Source organism: Ambystoma mexicanum, chromosome 3q (genome assembly GCF_040938575.1).
Source record: "Ambystoma mexicanum isolate Mex_15411 chromosome 3q, UKY_AmexF1_1, whole genome shotgun sequence".
In the NCBI taxonomy this organism is placed as follows: domain Eukaryota; kingdom Metazoa; phylum Chordata; class Amphibia; order Caudata; family Ambystomatidae; genus Ambystoma; species Ambystoma mexicanum.
Window position 1 is genome coordinate 1214634972 of NC_090926.1, and position 25887 is coordinate 1214660858.

At 44.6% G+C, this 25887-nt stretch overlaps 1 protein-coding gene across 2 annotated transcripts in view; it reads left to right on the forward strand.

Moving 5' to 3' along the window:
- Positions 1 to 25887, forward strand: part of TYK2 (tyrosine kinase 2) — a 1212497-nt gene that overhangs the window by 1143531 nt on the left and 43079 nt on the right. For both annotated transcript variants that reach the window (XM_069604089.1, XM_069604090.1), the window contains exons 21-23: positions 318 to 490; positions 975 to 1092; positions 18524 to 18634. In XM_069604089.1, the coding sequence (XP_069460190.1) occupies positions 318 to 490; positions 975 to 1092; positions 18524 to 18634 (402 nt within the window). The remainder of the gene's footprint in view (positions 1 to 317; positions 491 to 974; positions 1093 to 18523; positions 18635 to 25887) is intronic.

The following is a 25887-nucleotide window of genomic DNA, read 5'->3' on the forward strand; positions in this document are numbered from 1 at the left end:
ATACGAGACAAATAGTCAGACAATATTTGTTCAGTCCTTGACTAATCCCATTCCTTACACCCTTGCCCCCTCAATGACCCTCTGTGTCCCATTACTTACCCCATAGTGTTGCACTTTAGAAATGTCTATGCATCCAAATAGTCACCAAGCTATAAAGCTAGTTTTATAGTTAAATTGCTCTTCTGCAGTATAGGTTTTGACAGAGTGACGTGCTTACATTTTACTGTGTGTATAAGACAGGTGAACGCATGTCAAAGTCTACCTAGCTGCAAAACTATTGTTTCTGGTAACTAATTTTATCCTTCCCTTCATTGCAGGGAATGTCTTACCTGCACTCTCAGCACTACATTCACAGAGACTTGGCTGCACGCAATGTTCTGGTAGAGAATGAGAACGTGGTGAAGATCGGGGATTTTGGTCTTGCCAAGGCCATTCCTGAGGGCTCCGAATACTACCGGGTGCGGGAAGAAGGAGACAGCCCAGTATTTTGGTAATAAAGATTCAGGGGAGGAGGAGTGAATGCTTGTCTCACCTGCTTTTGTGGCACTTGACTGGCGTTTGTTCCTGCAGAAACAGACTGGGTCAGCAGATGAGTTCTAGTCTGTCCTTTCCTTGCTTAATCCTTACTGATTGTAATTGTTTATCATGGCAGTTTAATTGGTTGAATCACAACCTTTACATTTAAATGTGTCTGTACCTCTTCCTTATGAAATAATGCACTGTAATTCCACACATCAATAACCTTACTTTCAAAATGTATTGATATCTATTTCACTCTCCACCTCAGATGTCTCAGTTTTGGACGCTATGGTCCTGTGCACTGATGGGCGGATTGCACTGATCATAGTTGTCTCCTGATACAGTTTTGTCTGTTTTTGTTCTATTCGTTATTTTATTGGGCCTTGCTGCTGTGGCAGTGCTATCCAGTCGTGTATCACTCAATCATGGTTTGTCTTTGTTCGATCCCTGTTTAGGTATGCCGTGGAGTGCCTGAAGGAATGTAAATTTTTCTATGCCTCGGATATGTGGTCTTTTGGAGTAACGCTTTATGAACTCTTGACTTACTGTGACATGAACGAGAGCCCGCCTGTGGTGAGTACTATCCAGATACAAATACCCACGAGTAGAGGTTGTGTAATGAGAACTGTGTTTTTCACATCGACTGCATGAAGGTTAACACAATGTGAAAAGGCATCAGAATTATTACTTCAAATGATTGGGATACAGAAAGATTGCACTTTCCATTTGAGCTGGGTCGTTTCTACCCTAGAGTGTGCTTGTGCAGCGCCTACCTAAAGGAAAAAAGAACTGCGTGTGATAAGTTGATGTAAGTACTATAGATGGAACTCCATATCTGCAGTGTACCTTCTCAGAAAAGTGTGTGATGAAATATCATAACCACCTGACTTCCTCTACCTACTTTAAACAATTCTAGTCATTGGTAACAGATGTAACTGAAAACAATTAAAATGATTTTTAAGTGAGGTGTCTGTCAATAATCAACACACATCTGAAACAGTCGACCGGTTTCTGCAATGAATAATTCACAGGATTCTTCACAACCTTAAGTCGGAAGTGGACTTGTATGTGAGATTCCAGAGACAAACTTCAGCGATATTCTCATTCTTAATTCTTAGTGCTATGGCACATCCAAGCCTTGTTCCGCAGTATTCATTGTGGCAAAGTCAGGGGACTACACATGTTATCACAATTCCAATTGTTCTCGCTTTGTTGCAGATCGCTGTGTGTCGTTTTTTTTAATGAACGGTATGTGTTACATTCAGCATTCAGAAGTGCAGAAAAGGAAGAGTTCAGTTATAAAGTCCTTTATCTTTAGATGGGTGACAAGCTTTACTGTTAATGCTGTCTTTTGATGTTGTCATGCGTTATTATGACCTTTGTAGGCTAGGTACAGGCAGAGGTGCAACTGCAATCTGTGAAGAGTCCTGCGGATCCTTCACCAAAACCCTACCTAAAGTCTCCTTCCAGGTGGCCAGGAGAGGGAAGATGCTTCCTACTCCCAATCCTGGGGGTGGTGCACTGCTGGAGGATCACCTGGGTGAAGACAGGGCCCTGCGTAATGTGGAGAATTTGTGTGATAGCACTCAATATGGTTCCTCTAAAAGGGATACGTTTATCATGATGCCAGAAGAGGTTATGACCTATTGCCATTTTAACATCTCTCAACCTCCTGTTAAAACTAAGGTGGTAAAACCTGAGGTTGTAAAAGCCAAACCTATTACATCAAAATAACACATTTTTGTTATCCCTAAAACCAAGCATCCTCCTTAGTACCAAAGGTATACTACAAGGAAGGGAGGAAATGTTACCTTCTCTACGCCCTCTTCCTCTAATAAGGTTAAACCTACAATTCCTCTTTTGAAAATACCAAGGGAATTAAATCTACCCTTATTTCAATAAAAGAAGTAGAAAAACCTGATTTCACTAAAGTGAACTACATGTCCCAGGATCCCATGGGGACTGAGACAAAGAAGAGGGCTATAGAGGCATGTAGAAAGGAAGGTCAGGCAATTAGACCTAACACTCCTTGGCAGGGTCAGGCAATTAACGAGAAGGGCCTGCGCCTGAAATCAATTTCCCTTCCTAAGAATCATAAAGGGCTGGAGCAGGAGGAGAGGTAGAATGGAGCTGGCGTAGCTGGTAGTAGTAGCAGAAAGAGAAGAGCATGAGGCAGACAGTTTATGATCAAGTGTGTTCACTTAAGGGACACTGAGTCAAGAGGAAAGCAGACTTCACCTGCAGGTCCTGATAGAGTCCTGTGTTCACAGACCCTTCTTGGTTTTGGCTGCACGGAGAGAGACGTGCCATGGTTCAGTCGTCAGTCGTTTTTCTAAGAAACGAGCTGGGGGTAGATCTCTGTCTTCGGCTGGGGCCTCCATCTGGAACAGCCTCCCTGCCACTCTAAAACTTGAGGAGAACCATCTCTGGTTCCGCAAGCACCTCAAGACCGTCCTCTTTTCTTCTGCCTTCACTCCCCCTCTCCCCTGCTGATCTGTTCTCTCTTGGCACCGTGCACCTGGCCACCCTCTGTCCTTCGGGCCCGGGTACCTGCTCATCTTGCCACCTTCCCGCACTGCTACCGGGCCACCCCTTGCACTGGGGTCTGTATCTGTACCCATACAGCCCCCCCTTTTTTTTCTTCCTGCACTTATCAGACCTACCCTGTCTGCTGCCTAAAACCTAGCACTTGCAAATTGCTGGCGGCATTACCACTGTTGCATTTATTATTTATTTATTGTTATTTATCTGTTTCTCCTCTGCTTCGCACTTTCCACTTCTCCCCCCTTCCATGCACTTTTCCCCTCCCCCCTCCCATGCACTTGCGCCTTCTCAATGTCACTGGGCCTAGTAAGATCGCTGTTTTGTTCTCCCCAGTTCCCCTCCCTTGCCTTGTCGCGCTCTGAAACACTTGTGTACGAGTGCGATAGAAATAAAATATCAATCAATCAATGGTTGAAAGACTTCCCGGGTGCGCCTACTGGCTGTGACTGCAGAGCCGTGATCATGCTGCAACCCGAGGCCCGTGTACAGAAGCAAGCCGAGGGACAGAGGAGAGCAGGAAACTCTCAGTGGTTTGGGACGGACCGGAGAAACCTATGCTGTCGAGGGGTGTGCATCCCAATAGTGTCTAAAGTAGTAGCACACCAAGTAGGGAAGTGGAAGAAGCCCACAAACGCAGTGTTCCTGGAGCTGGTGAGTGAAGCTCCATGTGCAGGTTCACTTTAAAACTTTTGCTGGTAACTGTTACCAGCTCTATAATAACTTGCGCGAGAGCGAGTAGAAGTTGTTTGTGGCTATGAGGGTCCTCTTAACAATGAAAATGTATCCTGTGCACTTCAAATGCAAGTCGGAGTGCTCGCATATAAAACAAAGCTTTCCTTTTCCATTGTTGAACTGTTGAAACGTTACTGGAGGGGTTGCATGTCTCCAATTAAGAAGGGGAATGCTTTCCAAATCATCGGAAACCTAAAGCTGACTTTCACTAAGTGTTACAAGGTATATGCCATCAAAGAGACGTTGCTTGTGAACAATTGTGATTCCTGACCGGAAACTCTGTTAAGAAAGGGGAATACAATTCTTTATGGGTCTTTAAAGTTAATGTTGCTCCTTAAAGAGTGGTCGCGTGTACCTAAAACTGTTTCTATTTTGAAGATTAATTCTTGTAACATCCAGAACAAGTCTTCTATAAATGTATAAGTTGCTGAACTGACAAGAAGAACAAGCATTGCCAACGCCAGTAGACGAATCCTTTCTAGTGAAACTAGCCCTGTTAAGATCTATTCACCCGCATTCTTTTTTTGTCTCCAAATTATATTTATTCTTTTAACAGTTACACAAACAAAGAATCAAAATAAAATAATTCTAGTACAAAGTATAAGACTTACATGAATATATCTTAACAATCCAGTTTATGAAGGAAAAGAACTAAAGAGAAAGAGGCTGAGAAGGTGAGAAAAAAAGTAGAAAAAGTGGAGATGAAAAAATAAAAACACCAAATGAGACGGGGAATGAATAAACATCTACATACAGGGGCAGTCGAGCACGGGATGCAAAAAACCTTAGTGTGATGGAAAACAACAGGTCATTAAACGCTCCCCAGATCGCCTCATACATATGATGTTGATCTTTAACGTTGAAGGACACTTTCTCCCTCCTAAACAGGAGAGACAAACTCTGTAGCCTATCATCAACACAGGGGGGGGGGGAGTATTGCTTTTCCAGAATTTCTAAATATGTCTCTGAGCAAGAATGAGTGTTCTATATGTCCAGAACAGTTAATCACTATTATCACTAGTCAATACAATATCTGAAGGAAATAAGTCCAACACACCAAGAAGTGGATCCCTGGGTAGAGATAGACCCAAGAACAGGCCCATTCTCTGGAAAACACAATCCCAGAACAGCTGAATTTTCCTACACAGCCACATCACTCTTACAGTTCCAGCAAACATCCTCATTGAACCGCCTGCACGACCGCATCTCACAAGGAGACTAACACAGGTACTAATGAATCCGCTACTGCGTATACTGCAATTCTAAATCAACTTTGTACTTAACCGGCCTCGCACATATGCACTCAATATCCGACAACAAACGACCTAAGTCTGAAACATCCTCTACCGCATTGCGATGCTAATGTAAACAGAGAAAATGTAGTACATTTGTATAAAGTGGATACAGAGAGAGACATGGCCTTAGAGAGGAGTAAGATCGCAAGCGGAGCATGCATTGCAGCATTCAACAGCGAATAATTATCAGCGAAGAGGTCCCGCAATACATTGTAACAGTGAATTTCCCCAGCATTCAGCTTATATTTAAAGCGCAAGAATTCAAAGTCCAGCATACTCGGACCATCCTGGACCGGTCCAATTCTCAAAATACCTGCTTTTTGCCATGAAATCCACGATAAAGCATAGTTACCCTGTTTCTCAGCTGAATTTCTCCACAAACTAACGTCCGCACACAGTCGATATTTTTCATCTCAAAGTTCATTACATCTCTTCCATTCCTTCACAACATGTTTTATTAAAGGTGGAGTCATACTGGCCAGCAGCTTTTTATTGTGAAGCAGAATAACATCTAGGGGTGTAGGGGAGACAGCTTCCCTCTCAATACTAACCCAGCCTGCACAGTCAAAAGGTCAGTCGCAATCCAATGATGCAAAGTGCGTAATGTAAAAAAAAATGTTAATGCGGTGTGATAATGTTTTATGTCAGGATAACCAAAACCACCTAGATGCATTCTGAGGTTGATAAAGTTGTTGAAGGTTCAGAGTCCTCCGATACAATTGTGACATTGTTATGCACAGCTGGAAGTATGTCAGTACAGCTTCAGGGTAGCTACTGGAACCATGAAGGTATGACTAAAGCTGGGGAAGGGAGCTGGGTGCTTGTAAGACGATTAAGTCAACAATCTGTAATGCTGAGACTGTTGAAGTCGGAAGAGGAGCAGTCTGAAAGCAGATACACGTTCTATTAGTGGCAATAAGAGGGACAGAAGAGAGAAAGAGGCTGCCCTTTTCTTATAGCCTAGAAAGGAAGGGTGTCTTGCCTACCTATGGAGGTCGAAGAGTCTTGTCTTTAAAACACCTGACAATTCTAAATTATCAAGTTGAAGTAGAACTACTACTTATGTATAATACTGTCTGAGCATCTTATGCCAAAAGTTGGTTGAAGTAGTAGACATTCTGTGGAACAAAGGAGCCTGTTCCTTCGGTAACAGTAGTAGAATGGGGTTGTCAAGAGGAAAGCAACATACTAAGAAGAACCATCCTGACAATTATACCAAAGACACTGCAGAGGTCATAAATACAAAGGAAGTTGTTAAATAGACGTTGTTTCTTTATTCTTGAAATGTGGCAAACCAATCCTGTAACAAGGTTATCCAGGATTACCATTGGTGCTGTTTTCTTTGCTGGAATTGGAAGGGGAACATTTCCACCGAAAGCTGCAGAACTCTTACCAGTGGATTTTTGTGAGGTGAACTTGTATTTCATATGGAAGTTTTTATTTTGTATTTATTTATTGGATGAATGTAAGGCGTCTATACAACAAATTATGTTTCAAGGCCTGCTGGAGCCCTCACCACCACCCACCGCCGAGAACCGCAACGTGGCTGTGGCCCACAAGCGACCGCCAGATGATCCAACGTTGCCCCCAATGCCCACAATGAACTGCATCAGCTGTATTGCACCCAATATCTTCACGACCCTCAGGAAGTGCAATCCGGCATTTTTAATTCACCTGCTGCCCTCATCTCCATGCCGAGCAAGCACGAGAGTCGGGGCCCTAAAATGGCCGCTCTCCGCGGTTGATATGGTTGCTTAGCAACCAGAACAAACGAGGAAGAGCGGTCCGCTCCCATTGGGCCCGTGTGCCTACTAATCCTATAGGCTGCCGCCGGATGGCGTCAGCCGGCCTTCGTGAATAAGGCCTGAGTGATCAAGGCCGACGCCTGTCTCTGCCTGCCTTGCCGTAATGGCCTAGGGCCATCAACTCTGCCCGTGATATGCCCACCCATCCCTAGTCTCTGACTCACCTATTTTGCTGTCGTGGCAGCGCCCCATCACACAGTTGTGCAGGAGCCACCCCAATCGCTGCAAGTGTCATCAGCTGCTCTGCATTGCCTAGCAACCGCAGTAACAACAACTCTACAGTCCGCTGCCTGCAACCGGAAGCTTCCTGTGACAACGCCACACCATCACTAAGGCCCACGTCCACCCATATCTGTTCAGGACAACCAGGACCAGGGCTCTGATCTCTACCTATCGTGGCACACCAAGATATAATATATGGACATCCAACAACTCAGCAGACAAAGACCCACAACACCAAGGAGTAACTTAACTGTGAGTACTCCCTGCTGAACCTGTACTACCACCTCCCCTCCACCTAACTATGTGCCTTACTATGTACCCATATCATCTGATCCAAGCTACTAGCTAACTATCCTGCCTCAATCTGCCTTGCCACTTGATAGTTGCATTTCACATTTAGCCTCCATTTCCATTGCCTTTTGCTAGTTGTGTTTTGTATCCAGCCTCTACTTGCTTCGCTTTACCTCTTGATAGTTGCATTTCACATTTAGCTTCCATTTGCACTGCCTGTTGATAATTGTACTCTGCATCTAGCCTGCACCTGCATTGCCTTCTGCTAGTTTTATTTTGTATCTTGCCCCCATTTGCATTGCCTTCGAGAGCTGTACTTTGTATCCTGCCTCTACCCGCTTTGCCACTTGATAGTTGCATTTCACATTTAGCCTCCATTTCCATTGCCTTCGAGAGCTGTACTTTGTATCCTGCCTCTATCTGCTTTGCGATATGATAGTTGCTTTTTGCATTTGGCCTCCACTTCTAGTGCCACCTGACAGTCATAGCCAGGATTGCTCACCCACACTGAGAGTAGTACCACTATATGGCCAAAAACTATAAGGACTATTTCATATCTGTGAACACCTAAACATAATTGTGGCCCCCTTACCAGACATAGATAATCATCTTTAGGATAGGATGACCCCTACCTTCCTCTATCTCAACACCTGCTGGTCTATAATGACAACAAATCTCCTACTGCAATCTATGCCCACTGTATCAACGAACCATGAGGAGCGCCTACTGACCCTCACCCTAGAGACTGACCCTCAGCCCACAAAGTTACCCATCCCTTACCATTCTGTAACAAACATCCCATGTGACACCTTAAGTAGAAATGCTAAACTACGTTCAAGACTACCTAAAATCTACAAACCACCAGCCAGACTAGTCACAGAATTCAGCAATAGAAGGAATTCCCAACTCAATGCCATTAAACTAATCACCTCACCCACTAAAAGTAACTCCCACCTGAACAGTCCTGCTAACGTTCACCGTAAACTAAGTAACAAGTTAACTAACAAAAAAAATCAGGCCAAAACTCATGCAGCTGTGTCACCTAAACCTTACACCCCTCTGAAGGGGGCCCTCATTAATGCCAGGTCATTAATAGCACATGCTTCTGAAATTGCTGATCTTATCCAAACAGGTGATTATGACCTCCTAGCCATAACGGAATCCTGGCTCCACCAAGCAGTAGGACCTGCCCTAATGCTTGCCGTGCCCCCAAATTACAACATTCTCAGAGAAGACAGAACTAATTCTCGAGGCGGCCTTGCCGTTATAGTTAAAAATAATCTCACCCTAAAAATAGAAACACCATCAAATACCAAATCCTGCGAATCCTTAACTGCCAAACTCCTAACCTCATCCTCTCAATCCATTAAATACACCTCATCTACAGGCAACCAGGTCCCATCGGAACCTTTGAGGAGGATATCTCGATCATCCTTTCAAACAATTTAACAAACTCATCGCAAGCCATCCTTCTGGGAGATCTGAACCTAGGCTTCAACGACCACAAAGACCCACAAGCAACAAATATTGCCAATGTCATTGCAGAATTAGGATTTACCCAAAGAATATCACAACTTACCCACAATATAGGTCGAACACTCGACTGGGTAGCCACCCACAACTGTAATGTATCCATTACTGATGTCAGCCCACAAATTTGGACAGACCACGTGCTAATAACCTTCCAGATAAATGAAAACACCACCCAACCCAAGGAAAATCCACTGGCTCCACCCCTACCGACAAGAAATAAAAAAAACATAACCACGGACAAACTGCTTCCACTTATCCTCCCAACTCTAAACACCTTACCTGAATCACTAAATCCTTCAGACCTTGTGAATTAATTTAACTCAACTATGGCCATAGCCTTGGACACTATCGCCCCTCTGAAAATGAGAAAAAGTAACCCCAAAGCACATTTAAACACTTGGTGCACCCCCCACCTCAAATCCCTAAGGATTGAAAGACGCAAATGCGAATCTGCCTGGCGACTAACTCCATCCGAGACTAACAAAGCAGCTCTCATCAATGCCTCTAAGACTTACTAAAATGAAATAAGGAAAGCAAAAAAAGAGAATTTTAACAGCAGAATACTGCAGGCTAAATCCGGAACCAAAGAGCTATTCACCATATTAAAGGAATTAGAAAACCCTATCCCGGCTCCGGACAACTGTGACAAAAATAAAATGTGGTGTTCCAACATCCAAAAAGCGTTAAACGATAAAATAGCCACACTTCAGACTAAAATTGAGAAAAAAAAACAAAATATCCCACCCTCAACCATTCAAAGAGATAAACTACCCAATGTCACTAGACCAGAACAAAAATTCAACTTCAACAAAGTGACTATCTCAGAGATCGAAAAGATAATGTTCTCACTCAAACCTAACTGTCTTGGCGACATATGTCCTGCCCAACTGATAAAAGATGTGGCTAGAGACCTTTCCCCATTTATTTCTAAAGTCATTAATGCTCCTTTGCTTCATGCATGATACCAGACAACCTCAAACAATCCTGGGTCCTACCCCTCCTTAAAAAGCCAACTTTGGATCCATCCATCCCGACTAACTATAGGCCAATTACAACGGTGCCATTTCTGTTAAAAATACTAGAGTGGCGTATCTACAGATCCAAGAACACCTGGAATTGCATCAACTATTAGGCACCAGACAATCAGGTTTCAGACCTCAGCACGGTACAGAAACCGCGCTCATCGATCTCAAAACCCAGATCGATGAGCTGAGAGACCATGGTAAAACAGCATTACTCCTCCTACTAGATCTCTCAGCGGCCTTTGATTTTGTTGATCAGATATACCCACCTGGAATCTGCAGCCCACTTCTCCACACACGCCATTGCCTGTATCAAGTCATTCTTAAGTGGTAGAACCATGAGGGTTTTCTGTACTTCTGCAGCAGCTGACTCTGTATCCATCAGATGTGGCGTCCCCCAGGGCTCCTGTGTCTCCCCCACTATGTATAACATCTTCACGAAGCCCCTGTTCGACAATCTGGACCTTCTGGGTGTCACCTACACTAACTACGCAGATGACACTCAGATTCTCATCCCACTTTCGGGGGATTATGAACAGGATTTGGTCTTGGTGAATAGGATATACCTCATCATTCAGGCATGGATGGCCTGCCATGGTCTATGCCTGAATGATGACAAAACGGAAATCATCATAATGGGGAATACTCAAAATATTAAAAAACTGAACGATAACTACTCATCATTTGTCATAGATGGCAACACCATTAAATTAGCTAAAGAGGTAAAAACTCCAGGCTTCTACCTTGACTCCTGTCTCTCTCTATCAAGGCAAGTGAGTGCGATGGCCTCCAGTACCACATACACCTGCAAGTTGATCAGAGCAGCTAAACCATTCCTGTCCACAACCAACTGCCTCACCTTATCAAGGGCTTTGGTACTATCCAAACTGGTCTATTGCAACACACTATATATAGGACCGAACAAAAAATCCAGACCCTGCAAAACAATGCCCTTAGAGCCGCCTTAGGAATCCCAAAAAGAGAGCACATCTCAAACATTAGAAGACACTCCAACTAGCTCTCCACCATGGACATAATTAAACTCAAAACTGTCTCACTAACTTACAAAAGTATTAATGACTTAGCCCCTAAATACCTAACAGAAAGGTTCCAAAGAAAAACTTCCAATAGACCCACCAGAGTAGCATACACCAACCAGCTAGTAGTGCCTCCCTTCAAACTGAGCACGGCCAGAGGTAACAGTTTCCCTGTCAAAGCAGCCCAGCTGTGGAATTCCCTCCCTACATCGCTAAGGTCTGACCAATCCTACCTACACTTTAGACACAACTGTATTAAATGGTTCAAAGAAAATGACTTGTAACTGACCGACACCAAGACTACCCTCACCTGACCCACCTGTTAACCTGGAGTGAACGCATACCTACATGCCCCTCCACCAGAGCCTACTTCACCTGTTTCGTACCCAACGTACTGTGTATTCATCTCCATGCACTTATACCTGTGTAAATAACTCTGTATTTTACCATGCGCACAAACTGTATATTACCCTGTGCACAAACTGTATATTATCCATGTACAAACTGTAGTGTAACCTACAATGTATCTTGTAACTACTTGAAATGTGTAACTGTAACTCATAAGCTTAACGTATTCTTGCACACGCGCCCGGATACCTTCGGGTCTGGCGCGCGCTATAAATAAATAGACAAACAAACAAGGCGCCACAAGACAATAAGGTGTGGGGGGACAAGGGAGAAATAACAATAATGGTCCTACTAAGCCTTGTGACATTCGGATCCTACAAGTGCAGGAACAACAAGTGAGAGGGCGGGGGAGAGTACCAGTCTGCGCAAATGCGAAGTGCTAGGGTGGGAATGGAAGTACAGGGTAAAGAGTAGGTAATGCAAGTGAAAGGGGGGGCTGGAGGATGGGGGGAGGAAGAGGGCCACAGGGTCTAGGCGAGTGCTAAGGGAAGGTCAGGAGGGCAAGTGCCAGGGATTACAGGGGGTGAGGCTCCACAGGCTAAGTGAGAGGAGGGAGGATGGACTGGGTGGGGGGTGCCTGGTGCCGTGTAAAACTCAGAGGGAACCTGGCAGCCAGTCACTGCGGCAGTAAGGGTTATTGGGGGGAGAGGGAAGGAAGAAGAGAAGAGGAGGGTCTTGAAGAGCTTCCAGAACTAAAGGAGGTCCATTCCAGAGGGAGGCTCCTGCGGAGGGGAGAGATCTATCCCTCACTCTCTGCTTAGAGAAGCGTCTGATCTGCAGAAAGTTGGAGCTAGAAGACCGAAAGGCTCTAACAGGAAAGTATTTAGGGAGAGAGAGTTGGATGTAGCAGGTTCCCAGTCTCCAGAAAGCCTTGTGGATGATGCAGAGGGTCTTCAGCTTGATCCTAGCAGCACTGGGAGCCAGTAGAGAGATTTTAGGGTTGGAGAGATGCAGTCGCTGGGCTTGAGGCCAAGGATAAGTCTTGCAGTCCTATTCTGGAGTAGTTGAAGGGGGCGAATGGAGGATAAAGGAAGATTGAGGAAGAAGCTAGAAGTCGACCATCCTAGAGAGGACCAGAGGACTAGAGAGCTCTGGAGACAGTGGTTCTCATCACAAGTTTGGCAGTATCCCAGCACTAATTACGCGGGGATACCACCCAACACTATTAGTAACAGCAACTGGATCCGGCGCAATTAACACTGGATCCCGAGTTGCATAGGGGTGGGGGCAGTAAGTCCCCATTCCCATTGGTTCCATTGGACCCAATGGGTTGACGATGGCGCTATTAGTGCCAACAATGGATATTTTTACCACCAGCAAAATGCTTGAGGTAAAACTTCCATTTACGCCAGACTCATGATTGGGCCAGCCCTTAAATGTGGCGGTAATGGCGTTACCGCTGCATTTAAGGCCTACCGCCCAACTCATGATGAGGCCCATTGAGTTTCTGGGAGAAGGCGAGGAAAGGGAGAATGCCTCTGAGGAGGTGCAGCTGATAGTGGGACCTCTTGGCAAGGCCTGTGATGTGAGGAGAGAAGGAGTGAGAGGAGTCAAAGGTGACACCACAGTTTTTTGACTCACAAGAGAGTCAGGTGAAGGCACCCATAGAGGGCGGCCAGAGGCTAGGAGGGAAGGAGGGAGCTGGGGTCCCAATGAGAAGGATCTCAGTCTTACTTCATTAAGGCAGAGATAGTTGGCAGCACACCATGCCTGAATAGCATTCAGTCGTGGATGAGCGAGGAGGAAGAGGAAGAAGTAGAGGGAAGCTTAAAGGAGAGCTGCGTGTTGTCTGCATAGAACTGGAAGTGAGGAGAAGGAGATCAGGTGGGCAAGAGGGCCAAGGTAGATGTTGAAGAGCCACAGCGAGAGGATAGAGTCTTGAGGGACACCGCAGGTGGTGAGTGTGATAGGGGAGAGAAAAGGGCCCAGTGCTTGAGGGGTAGTGGAACGGAGCCAGTGCAAAGGAGTGATTACAGAAATCGGCCAAGGCTGATGCAAGGGAGGCAATTTTGTCCTTGATAGGTTTGGAGGAGTAGGAGAGCACCTGTTTGGAGGAGACCTACATAGAAAGGACTTGTCTATCAGAGGATATGCCTGTTGTCAGCCCCTTCCGCTCAGCAACTCTGCACTTGGGTTTCAGAGAGACTAGGTCGGAGTCATGCCAGGTGTTGCGCTTGTAGGCAGGCTTCATGCGGATCATCATTGTCCAGAGTGTTGGTGATAGAGAGGTGACGATTAGCAAGGGCAGAGTCCGTGTGGGAATCCATGACAGGGATGGGAGGAGGAATGAATGTGGTAACAAAAGCAGCAACTGATACTTTCTTCAACGATCGAATGAAGGAGAAGAGGACTGGCAGTGTAGGCAGAGGCTTAGCTGGGGGACCTAGGAGATCCAGGGGACAGGACAGGAGAGCATGGTCAGACCAGGAGAGAGGTGTAGTGAGAGGGTTGGAGATGTGGATTTCTGCTGAGATGAGAGCGCCTAAGGTATGGCTGGCTGAGTGCGTCGGACCGGAGGGATGAATGGTGAGGGAAAGAAAGGCACAGGCTGGGGAAGAGTCCAGTGATCAAGTCAGAAGAATCTTACAAGAACTGGGTCAAGACTTTGCTTTTCTTTTTCAACATTTGGGCGGAGTCCACCTTGAGCAATCCTGGTGAAGGGATCTACCCAGGACAAGCAAGGTTCATCCAAATCACTGGCTGTTGGTTATTTTATTATTTATATTGTTTGTTTTACTTTGAATGTTTTGTTATTTAGCATGAAGGCCAGTTTTGTTGATGCTAGGAGTAACCCCCATAGCCCTTAGTCTGTGTAGGGAACTCCATGTTAGAGTAGGCTTAGTGAGCATTAATTTGCACTTTTGTCCTTTAATAAAATGTTTCATTTGGATGAAAACACAAGCAGTTGTCCCCTCACAAATGGCAGGTGCATTTTCCTGGGTTAGAACCGTTCTTACTATTAGCTTCACTTATCTTACCCATATATATTGCAGAATTGCACAAATAATTTGTGGAATGCAGGACTTAGTTTGAACAGTACCATGCAGTAGGTTTGAGTAGTTTCTCATACCGGTCGCAGTTTGAGGCACATTGCTGGTCTAAGGAAGTATGCATGTCGGCACTTTAGAGAGTTTTAGGGGATGTGACAGCGGATCTTTTCTGCGCTGCAATCAAACCAGAGGCTTATTTTCCAAACAATTCTCATATATATCCAACGCACTTTAAAAAGTCTTTACTTTGGAAAAAATACAAATACATCTATTGTACAAAGGTATTTCAGATGGACAAATATGCTTGTAAGAATGCTTTGATGAAGATATCCAGTCCCAAAGCTCGCATGTAGGAGAATTAATTATTAAGGGAAGATTGTGTTTCTTGTTGGAGAAAACAAGCTCCCCTAACATTAGGGGTAGTAGTGTTATAGCTCCAGTTATAACCTATACTTTCAACAATTGGTTACTGGAGCCCATAAGCATTGCATGTCAAAGCAATTGGACGATACTGAAAACAGGTGCATAACACTTTAAGAGCGAAATGTATTCATATATCAGACTGCCAAAACAACTAGGCTCTGCCTTCACTCCCGTTCTGCTTCCCTCAGTTGGCTCATATCTGAATCTGAGACCAGTCCTGCTCTAAGATCCTTTGTGGCACGGTGAAAGAGGATACCTCCGCAGTAACCACAGGGCAATCGCAAAACTCAGAAGGAAGCCTGGTCACCAGGAGCTAAGCCCCCTTGGAAGAAAAAGCACTAGGCAGAAAAAAACATTCACACCACATAGATCCAGCAAGATGCCATAGCAGGACCACCATGGAGGCAATGTGCACAACACAAGGATAACTCTGAAACCCTCCCAACCATTTAAATGCAGGTATCGACTTCTCGCAGGATGCAAAGGGTCACTTAGGAGAGATTTTGTTTTTGTAGCTTTTCTCCATTGGCTTTCAATGGATTCCCCAAGCATACCTGCTTTTTGTCTGGAGCCCAGGTGATTTGTGAATTGAGTGAATACCTGTTGCCTCACCAACTTGCTTCCCTCATTTTGTTTGGGATGCATTAGTCTGTTCCTATGGCCCCATTGACTGGAATGTCTTTTTACGTTTCATCTTTATTTTTACTGTGCAACATATGCCACCCCCAGTGGAGTGCTTTAGGAGCCTTTTATGTCCCTTTCCTAGTGCACAACCACGAATTTGCATCTTTTATTGTGAAAATGCCTTTTTGAGTACAGTGTTCTCAAGTGGCTGCTCCTCATGACATCAGTCCTGTTTTATGTCTCATCTATTTTATTGTCCATCTCAGGCTGTCCCTGAGTGGACAGCCCCCACCTGACATCCCCCACCTGTTTGAATGCTGCAGATCTTTCAAGTTGGACTGGGATAGCCCCAGCGCGAATTCTAGATAAATTGAGGACTTCGAACCAGTCACGATTCTTGCATCTGAAGCCGAAGGACCACCCGAGGCCCTCCCCCAGAGAACTACTGCTACAACCAGCATTGGCCAAGCCAACCACTGTGCACTGGACTTGTGCCTTCAAAAGCCTGGGAAGGCCTGATCAGGTGCCTTCCTCCTCTAGACTTCCTCTAGTCTGAAGGCTTACTCTGCAGCCATTGCTTTTCCAAGGTGAGGGTTGGCCTTGGGTCTGCATATGGCCTACACCTGCCTGGAGCTGGAGTGCACCGGTTCATGAATGCCTTCCTGGCTCAAAGCTAGAGACTTTGCTGGCATACTCCCATCTTTGCTGATAAGTTACTCCTGCCTTCTATCACCACAATAAAGAGCCTTCTAAAGCCCGAAGTGTGAGCAAGCTGCTCCTGAGGACCTTCTGACCCTGTCCTGGGTCTCACTAACTTCTGCCTTCAATCTGCTGCTCCTGATGGCTGCTCCTCTTGTGCTGCTGGAATCAACATTGAGCAATCGTCATCCTGTTCTGGTGGGTCTGCAATGGCCTGACCTAACTGTTGGGGGAATCCTTGAACTCGCAGCTTGTGAGCCTTAATTACCTTCATTCAAGGTGCATTCCATTGTCCCCACTGATTCCCTTACTCTGCGTATCGCTAGATTTGCAAGTCAAAGTCTGGCGTTCGAGATTGCTTACGTCTCTTTAAGCAACCCTTTCCTGATTTAGTCCTTATTCAAAGGGTAGCTAATTTACCTGGCAATAGACGGTGGAGCCTTTGTTTAGAGTCCTCTCTAGGGTCATCTAGTGCCTCTTCGAAGAATGGCTATTGGAGTCCTATTTTCCTAGATTTGAGCCAGGGTCACCTCTGACCAACCAAAGGGAAGGATCTGCACTATTAAAACGGGCAGCTCCACATTTGCCCAGCAACAGGTATATCCCTGGCCAGAGTGTGGATTGGAACCAGACAGTCCCAGCCCTACGTCCAGCCAAATGCCCACAACGCTGCTTGCTTGGGAAAGTCAAGCATTTTCTTGGGAAAGGGATTTCCTTATATGGATCAACCTACTCCAGCTATCTCGGGAGGATAGCTCAGGTGCAACGTGCTCACCTTGGAAAAAAGATGACACGGAGCAACACAGGGTTGCTCCCCGGGTCTGCACTTAGAAACCTCTAGGTATTAAATGCGATATAAATAACCTATCAGATTGTATCTATTTGCCTATACCGCTACCTGCCACCAACCTTTATATATATATTCACCACTCTCTGAATGCACTTCAATAGGTATCATACTACATGCCATCTCTGTAACCTTCAATATCACGTAACCTTCAAATGCATGTCACCAACTTTACTATGTATTATACAATATGTAAAACAAAGGTCTGGGAGTCTCTCTACCAGCACGAACACAGCCCAATGACCTGTTCTTGGGTGAATAACCCCTGGGAGAGACTCTACCAAGTCTTTAGCTCACTGTCCCTTTCACAGAGAAGAAATTTCCCTGCATACCAGACTTTGTCCTGCCAAGGGACAGCCCAGCGCCGAAATGCTAGCCAATTCTCCTCTGAACAAGAGACAGTAACCCCATACACGTGTTTCAGCCTTGTTGGGCATCATCGGTGAGGGGAAATTATACAATATGTAAATCCTGCAACCATCAATCTTATGTAACCAGCGCCCAGTTGCCTCAGGGTTAGGTCCGATATACAAATGCCTAAATAAATAAATATTTCCTGACCTGAGAGGGAAGGTGGTCCAAAGGACCGGGTGAAAATATGTGGCACTGCCATTTTGCATATATGGTATTTGAAAAGGCTTTATGCAGTAAAATGCAAAAGTGCATGCGTGAAAAAGACAAAACAGACATGAAATTTCTTGTTGCAACCCACCCATTTTAGACGCATCATGAAAGTGACAAAAATGTTACAAAATGAAAAGTACCCTGCCGCACTTCACTGTAAGGCCATGTTTGCAGCATTAAAACAACAAGGATCTCACAAAGGGGGACAGAGTCCCTGTTCCCCTGCACTTGTAGCTTTTGGGGCACAGAGCCCCTAAAACAGATGAGCTAAAGGAAGAAAAAGGTCTTTACTTACTCTTAAAAGGTCAGGAGTCAAACAATACCAAATATTTGGGGATTCCAGTGATGTCAATGGAAGGGAAAGCTAGGACAAGATAATCTTTCCTAACAATTTATAAGTCCCTTGTTCCCTAAAAGCAGAGATGGCATAGGGTTATGGTGGGAAGACACTGGAATAGCATTCATAGCTGCTGTGCGATGCAGATTTATCATAAAATTCCAATACCACATTTATTTGCATACTAGTTCTCATTTTGCATAATATTCTTCTGGTAAAATGCTATTCTGTTCAGGCGTAAGTCCAGGTATATGTGCTGTCTGTTTTTGTGAGCGCACTGAGGTTTCTGGGCTTGTTTGTCTTGGCACTATATAAATAAATAAAGATAACAGTAGTCCGGATGTGATACAATTTTTAAGCCCATGGGAATATACCGTGAACTGAAAGGTGGTGCTTAAAGAATACCTGTATCTTCCATGGATGGGTGGGGAGGAGGGAATAGTTAATTTAAAACGGACTAATAGACCAATAGATCAAAAGTATTCCTCTCTTTTTGCTCCGATAAAAATGAATGCAAGCTAGTCAATGCAGCGTTTGAAGCCACTTATGTTTTTTGTTCACATGCTTTCAGAAATTCATCGAGATGATCGGCACCACACAGGGGCAGATGACTGTGGTGAGACTCATCGAACTCCTGGAACGGGGACAGCGTCTACCTTGTCCAAGGGACACGCCGCAGGAGGTAAGCCCTATATGCAGTGCAGGAGTATGTCTTTACAATAGGGCAAATCAGTGAACCATTTTAAGCTCACCTGACACCGACCGCCCCAGTTACAATCGTTAATGTAGGTGTTGTCAGATAGTCCATTGTAAGTATCTATCCTTCATACTGCTGGAAATACTCTCAATGGGGATATTTGCTTATTCAAGGGGCCTATTTAACCTATTGACTGCATAAAACAGTGAACAATACGAATAAAGGGGGAAACAGGTGGATAAAGAAAAAAGCATTGTGGGAGAAAAGGTAAAGATAGCTTTCAGAAACAAACTGCTCTGTAATAAATACTGAACAAAAGAAGCCATGTTAGCCATGTTGTTGTTTATATAAATTCAGAACATGCTGTTAAGCAAGGCGAGTATTTCCTGGTTAGCATGTCCACTTCTTCGTGGCTGAAAACAAAAGGGCCACAACATTTTTTGACCAACCAAGGACTATATATTTCACCGAAAGCACAGTTCACTCAGGTGGCGCAGCCGGCTACACCCCAATTTGTGTCCACATGATCTTAGTTCTTCATTCCTTCTGATGATTTGATGCCTTTTGTTTATGGATTTCGCATCTCTGCTGGATTTTTTCTTACTCCTACGTCCCATCCCCTTTCCTCCATACTTGTGGAACATTAAGTCCTTCGGGACGGGACCTGAGCACTTTTGGAAAAAAAGCATCAAGAATGTAATTTGTTGTCCTTTTATTTTTATGCAGGGCCACCAGCGTTGTTACCGTAACTCTGCCTTCCTGAGCTCCGCCCCACACATCCCCCTTCAGTCCTCTTCTCCGAGCGGTCGGGGTCGGACACACTTGCATCACTGGAAATTTTTCTTTTTGTTTCCTTGTCCTTCATTCCTGCTCCGGTTGCACGGTAATCTTGTCCTCCATCTATGCCGCAGCGTCTGGGATTCGTGTCCTCTTCTTCCTGTGAAGATCGTTTCGCAAGGGCTGTTCCCCACTCTCTTTTCCTGGAGTGTTTATGCCCGGAACACCGTTGGGACTTGTGCTTCTGTTGCAACTCCCTCTCCGTCCGTGCACTCCAGCGTCGACTTGTCAGGTGGGAGGAGGTGTTTCAGCACGTTACTCCACCTCACTTACAGCTCTTCATTGACGAAAAAAGGAATCGGCTGGTATGTTCTTTCCTTTTCAGGGCACCCTGGCCGGGGTACTCCTTCCCGGGGTCTTTCAGGTCCGGGAAGGGCTCAAGTAGCTCTACTACCAGGGATATCCCTGAGGTGTCCTGCAAGGGCCTAACAGGTGTACCGGATCTTCCTCCGAAGACCCCCGCAGGGGGGCTGCCAAAACCGGTTCTTCTTCCGAGGTTCTACGTTTAGCGGTTAAAGTTGGGCCCAGTTCTTCTGTGGCTATGGTACTGGGGTTCACCCTGAGGTTTCCACATCGGAAACTAATTGCACCAAGTTTCGGGTCGAGGCTCCTCCAAAGGTGGCTAAACGTACCGGGTTAACCTCAAGGTTCCCCTTCTTGGGGCTATTCTAAACACCGGCAGGATTCAGGGAGTCCGGGCTGTAGGGCGCGGCTCTCAGCCTTCCCACGCTCAGGCTTGTGGTGATACCAGTTCTGCTGATGGGGCAAAGAAGCCGGTCACGGACCATATGCCTTCCAGTACCGTCTCCACTGAGGGTCCCCTTCTTGGGGCTAATTTTTCAGCAGTCCCTAAGGACTGTCCTCTGCAAGCTCAGGAGCTCGTCAATCTGCACTCTCCTCTTCATGGCCCCTTGGTGGCCAACCAGGTTTTGGTTGGTTTTCGGAACTGAAGCACCTGTCGATTCTTCCCCCGATGAGGTTGCTGCAAATTCCAGACCTTCTTCACCAGAGCAATCACCAGCTCTTGCACCCCTCCCCACAATCGTTCAGCTTGGCAGCCTGGTGCCTGAGTTCCGATCTTTAGCGCAGTTCAATCTGTCCAAGGACAACATGCGCATAATCCAAGCAGCCAGGAAACCTTTCACAAGGGCTTAATACAGGAGCAAGTGGCTTCGTTTTTGCCATTGGTGTTTCCCCAAAGAGCTCGATCCCAGGCATGCTTCTATCAACACTGTTTTGTCTTTCGTATCTGACCTGGCAGCCTCTGGCATACATATCCTGTCATGCACAACTTATTTGTCTGCCATTGCGGCCTACCTGTCTACAGAAAGCTGTTCTTTTCATTGGCTAATCCAGTCATCAAGAGACACATTGTGGGGCTTCTTCATCTCTTCCCGCCGGTTCGGACTCCTCATCCCAAATGGGATCTAAATGTAGTCCTCACTGCTTTATGCCATTAGCCTTTTGAACTCATGCCCACTACCGATCTTAAGTACCTTTCTTGGAAAGTTGCTTTTCGGATTGCAATAACATCTGCAAGGCGAGTAAACAAGCTCCAAACTCTTTCTGTGGAACATCCGTTCCTCACTTTCCACAAAAACAAGTTTGTGCTTCGCACTCATCCTTCCTTCCTAAGGTGGTAACTGATTTCCATTTGAAACAGTCTATCTCCTTACCAGTCTTCTTCTCAAAACCGGCCTCTGATGCCGAGAGAGTTCTGCTAGATGTCAGACGAGCCGTGATGTTTTAACTCGATAGAGCGTGTGAACTCGGAAGCTCCTCACAACTCTTTGTTACTTTTGGGGACCCAAAAGGGAAACCAGCTTCAAAGGCATCCATCTCCCACTGGATAGCCTCATGTATTTCTGAGGCCTATAAGATTCAAGTTATTCCAATAAAGTAAATTTACATCCACCCGTAATGCCTATGGTTAGTGCTTGGGAATATCCCACAAGTATGGAGGAAAGGGGACGGGACATAGGAGTATGACAAAATTACTCACTGTAGTGACTACCAGTGACTACCATACTCCTAATCCATAGTCCCCTTTCCTCCATACGCAGGCCCACCGTCCCCTCTAATGACGTTCTACGGGCGGACAGAATGCTTTGACATGTACTTCAATTCTAGGAAGCTGGTTGGGGGGACTTTGCAGCATCTGGTAGTTCAATGTGTATCTCTATCACAAAGGCGTAATGATTATTTTAAACAGCTGTTTAAGGAGTATAAAAACATTTCAATTGGTGTAACATGGCAACATATATTGTGTACAAACAGAGCCTCAGTTAGAATACCTACTATTCCATTTTTAGAATCTCTTGAATTGAACGATTATATCACTGTGAGTAGAACATGCAGAAAATAGCTTTAGGTTTTAACATTGATTACGAAAAGAATAAGGATTGTATACATGTTCAACTGATGGGTTTTCAAATGTACAAAACTTTAACAAAAGTCTCTGAGCTTAAATTATAGATATCCTATATTGTCTATATGTGTCTTTTATCAGATCAATTATTTTTGTAATTAGTATTCTATTTTTTGTGAATTACAACATAGAACTTTTGCTTCTGGCTTGAGGGGCTCTCTTCAAGGAAGGACATTCTTTGTCTTTTTTGGTCACTGAGTTGTTTTTGGTCTTCAAGTCGCTGCAAAGTGGCATCTTGTAAACCACACTTGGAAAAATAAGCCTCTTACTTCCCGATCTGTCTAGCCTTCATGGAACCGACTTTAGGGAGCAAACACCATGATATGAAGAGCCAGGAATGAGAGTCGAACACAGGGGGTTCATAATTTTAGTCATAGACTTTTATTAAAATAAAAAGGTGTGGGGGAGAGGCTTCTCTGTCTCTGCTCTAGAGGTGTTTCCCTTCCTAAAACCAAAACTAAGGATCTCTCAGTGGTCAAAATGTCCAAAATAAAGCATCCTGTTTCCAAAGTACTATTCTGCCCTTACATTCTAATAAAACAACTCTAAGGTGAAAAAGGATAATGTCTTTGCCCTTTAGTGGTGAATAAATGTTCAAAAAGGAAATATGTAACTTTAACGCAAATGTTCAAAAATAATAGAGCTCCTGGTTCCAGAGGGTGGTTTCCTTCCCCTGGATTTCTCTTCTTCATTGTTTGTCTTTAGGAATGTTAGTTCCTTGAATCTCAATTGTTCAATAAGACACTAGAAGAAAATAAATTTGTTTTAATCTTCGCCTTGTTAGGACACCTGGTGTACTCTCCTGACAGATTTTTCGTGTCCTCTCTTGGATTTTCGCAACCTTTTCCTGATTTACCTGTATCAGGACTTCTTAGCTTGTCGTTCTCTTAGACACTAAAACTTGTATCCACCTGGTAAACTCTCCTGCCAGGGTTTTCCTTTATGAACATACTTGCAATTGCCTGGTATACTCTCCTGCCAGATCTTTTCATTCAAGCCAACCCTTGCAATCTGTATTTGCCTGGTATACTATCATGCCAGGGCTTTTCAGACGTCAGCTGTTTATTTCGCTTCCATCTGCATGATATACTATTCTGACAGGGCTTTTCTTACCTGTATTTTGTATAGATTTACAAATTTGAAAGTTTATTATTATTTTTATTTTGCTTTTAGTCACAAAAAGGCATTTTTACACATTTTCATTAATTTCATTTACAAAAGTTCAAATAAGTGATCAAAAAAAGTAAAAAAATAAAGAACAAATTCAAAAGAAAAACATTCTGTAAAAACAAATTAAAAAGAAAGTAGCAAGAAAAAGAGGAAAATGATATTGTCTGCAAACAGTATATGACTTGAATTAATCCTACACATAAAACTTAAAGCGGCAATTGTATAAATGAATCAATATAGATTCACCGGCAGAGTACTCTAATTTTTGACAGATGCGGTTGGTCTCATTATAGACTCTTAATAACTCATTACGCCATACATGCTTTGGAAATGTTCTAATATATGGTAAAACATAAGAGCTTACTTTTTCACATAAGCCAAAGTTTTTGATGTTTTTTTGATTCATAATCTGCGCTCTAGTTTTGATCCAATCTGAACGGAAAAGAGCTTGTTTGGCCTTATCAGGATTTTCTATTAAGGTTTGTGATGTACATTCGCATTCTTGTAGAATTTTTTCTGCGTCGTCACAGATATTAGATAACAGTTCTTTCACATGCGTGCGTACTCGCTAATATCTACATACAGAGGTTTATCAGGAGGTATCAAAAGTAGGCGGTAAGCAGCCAATATTTTCCATTGAAATTGGGATTGAAGTGAATGTAGACCTAATTCATATCTCAGCCTCGAGATGGATAAAGACTGAGGTAGAGATAAGGTTTTCCAAATTTGACCCTCATATAAATCCCAGTTTATGGTCCTAGCATAGGGTGTACTTTGCATCCCGTATAGAAAGTGCAGGAACGATTTTACCTTTGTAGAATTTTATAAGTGGCATCAAAGAAAATCTACAGTAGACTTCACTTTCCTTTGGGCTGTGGCACTATGTTAATGCCAAGGGGTTGCCCTTCTTTCTTGGGGCGTGGGATGTAGACTGGAAACAGCAGTCCACAGTTCTTTCTCTTCTGCCACACAAAGCCTGCAGCCATGTCCTCCAGGGAGTGTCTCTCTCACACTTCCTGAGTCTTTCCTTGCTTTTATACTGGCTCTGGCCTATAGGATTTGGGGAAAGACTAGACTGATGTATGCGATTCCTGTGTGTGATCCTCATTCCTCCATTTTTTACCACTTTACATCCACATAATGTATATTTAAAAATGCTGTATTTTATTGTTTCTTATAACATGCCTGTACTTTCTGTAACATGCAAGCTCAGCGCCCAGTTGCCTAAGGGCTCGGTGCGCTCTGTAAATAAATAAACTAAACTAAACTAAACTGATCTTATAACTCTTGTCAGTTATTGGGGATCTTCTTCGTCACAGTCCTGGGAAAGTGATCTTTGTTAGGTAAGATTTTCATTGCAATGATAAATCCTCCTGACCTCTGTCAATCCCAGACCATTTTTCGTTACTGGTGGATTATGTTTTCCCTATACCTCAGTGAGTGGGAACCTTTTTCCACACTCACAGAATCTTTTGCTGTTTTTATGGGTGTCATTTTTAAGACTCTCCATAGTGTCTTTTAAAAGTAATTCTCCTTGACAACTTTTTAGCAGTAAGTGACTATTGTTACTGGATTGCCATAGGGGCTCCCCTTTTAACTTTCTCTGGCTTTCTCAGGCTAACCTTGTGAGAACTACGGTTCCCAAGGGTAGGAAGGATCGTTGGATCACTTTTACACTTTGTTAGGCGAAACCAGCACACCCCACCTTATGTGGAGTGCTGGGGTGATACAATGTATCCACTTTCTCATTTTAACGGTAACATTTCTGTTACAGGGGCAGGCTTACCTTTAATGGCTGTTGGCAATGAATCTTTTTCCTAATTCAGTGCACCTTTACCGCAGGCTGTTTCCAAAGCTGCAGTAAAGGTACCCAAAGGTGCCCATTTGACCAAAATGGCCACTGTCTTCTGATTTTGCCATTTTAGTGGTCCTAGTCCTTTCTTGATCCTTTCCCTGACCTCCACGGTGGGAAAGTCCTTTGTGTGATTTCTATCTTCGACAGGAGACCACAGTCAGGCCCGCCCAGGCTCCAGAGTGTCTGTGAAGGCAGAAAGTGAGGAAGGAGTCCAAATCTCTGCAGCCCTTTGTCTTCCAGCCTGACTGCGAGAATCCAGTCCAAGCTGGGAGGCTAGCTGTCCTGAGAGGACTGCCAACCCCCCCAAGTTTGAATGTTGCAAGTCTATTTGATTGGCTGGGTTCCTGCATAAAGGTTTGAACCTGGAAGCGGAAGAGGAAGTTGACAGCTGTACCTGAATCAGAAGAGGAAGATGAAGAAAACACAGCTGAGATGATTTCCAGCGACCAGAGATCCTGCTGTGTAACCGGAACATGCTGTTACCCTTCCTTCCAAGCGACCTGGGGGCTCCGTTAACAACGACCCAGAGCCTGGTGAGATCCACTAGACTCAAGAAGACCTGCATTTTGAGCCATCCCACGTCATGCTGCGACCTTGCAGGGCTACAGTACCCCAATATCCTGGGACCGAAAATCATTGTGCAGTGCGTGGTCTTTCAAATTCCGAATCTGAAACTTTGGTGGCATCGTGCTGGACCCCCAGAGACTTGAATCGAGTCTGAAAAGTCCCCTCACCAGAGTGCTGGATCTGGCAAGTGATGAGAATCCAACCAGCAATATTCAGTCTCCTTCTTCTGGCTCCTGAAAAGGGTGCCAAAACCACAGTGCAGCATCCAGCCGGCAAGATACTCTTGCCTTGAGCTTCTCTGTTGATCCCTGCTGCAGAAGCCCTTCCAGTGTCTTTCAACAATCAGGTTTTTGGCTGCAGATCCTGACGTCTCCCTCATTG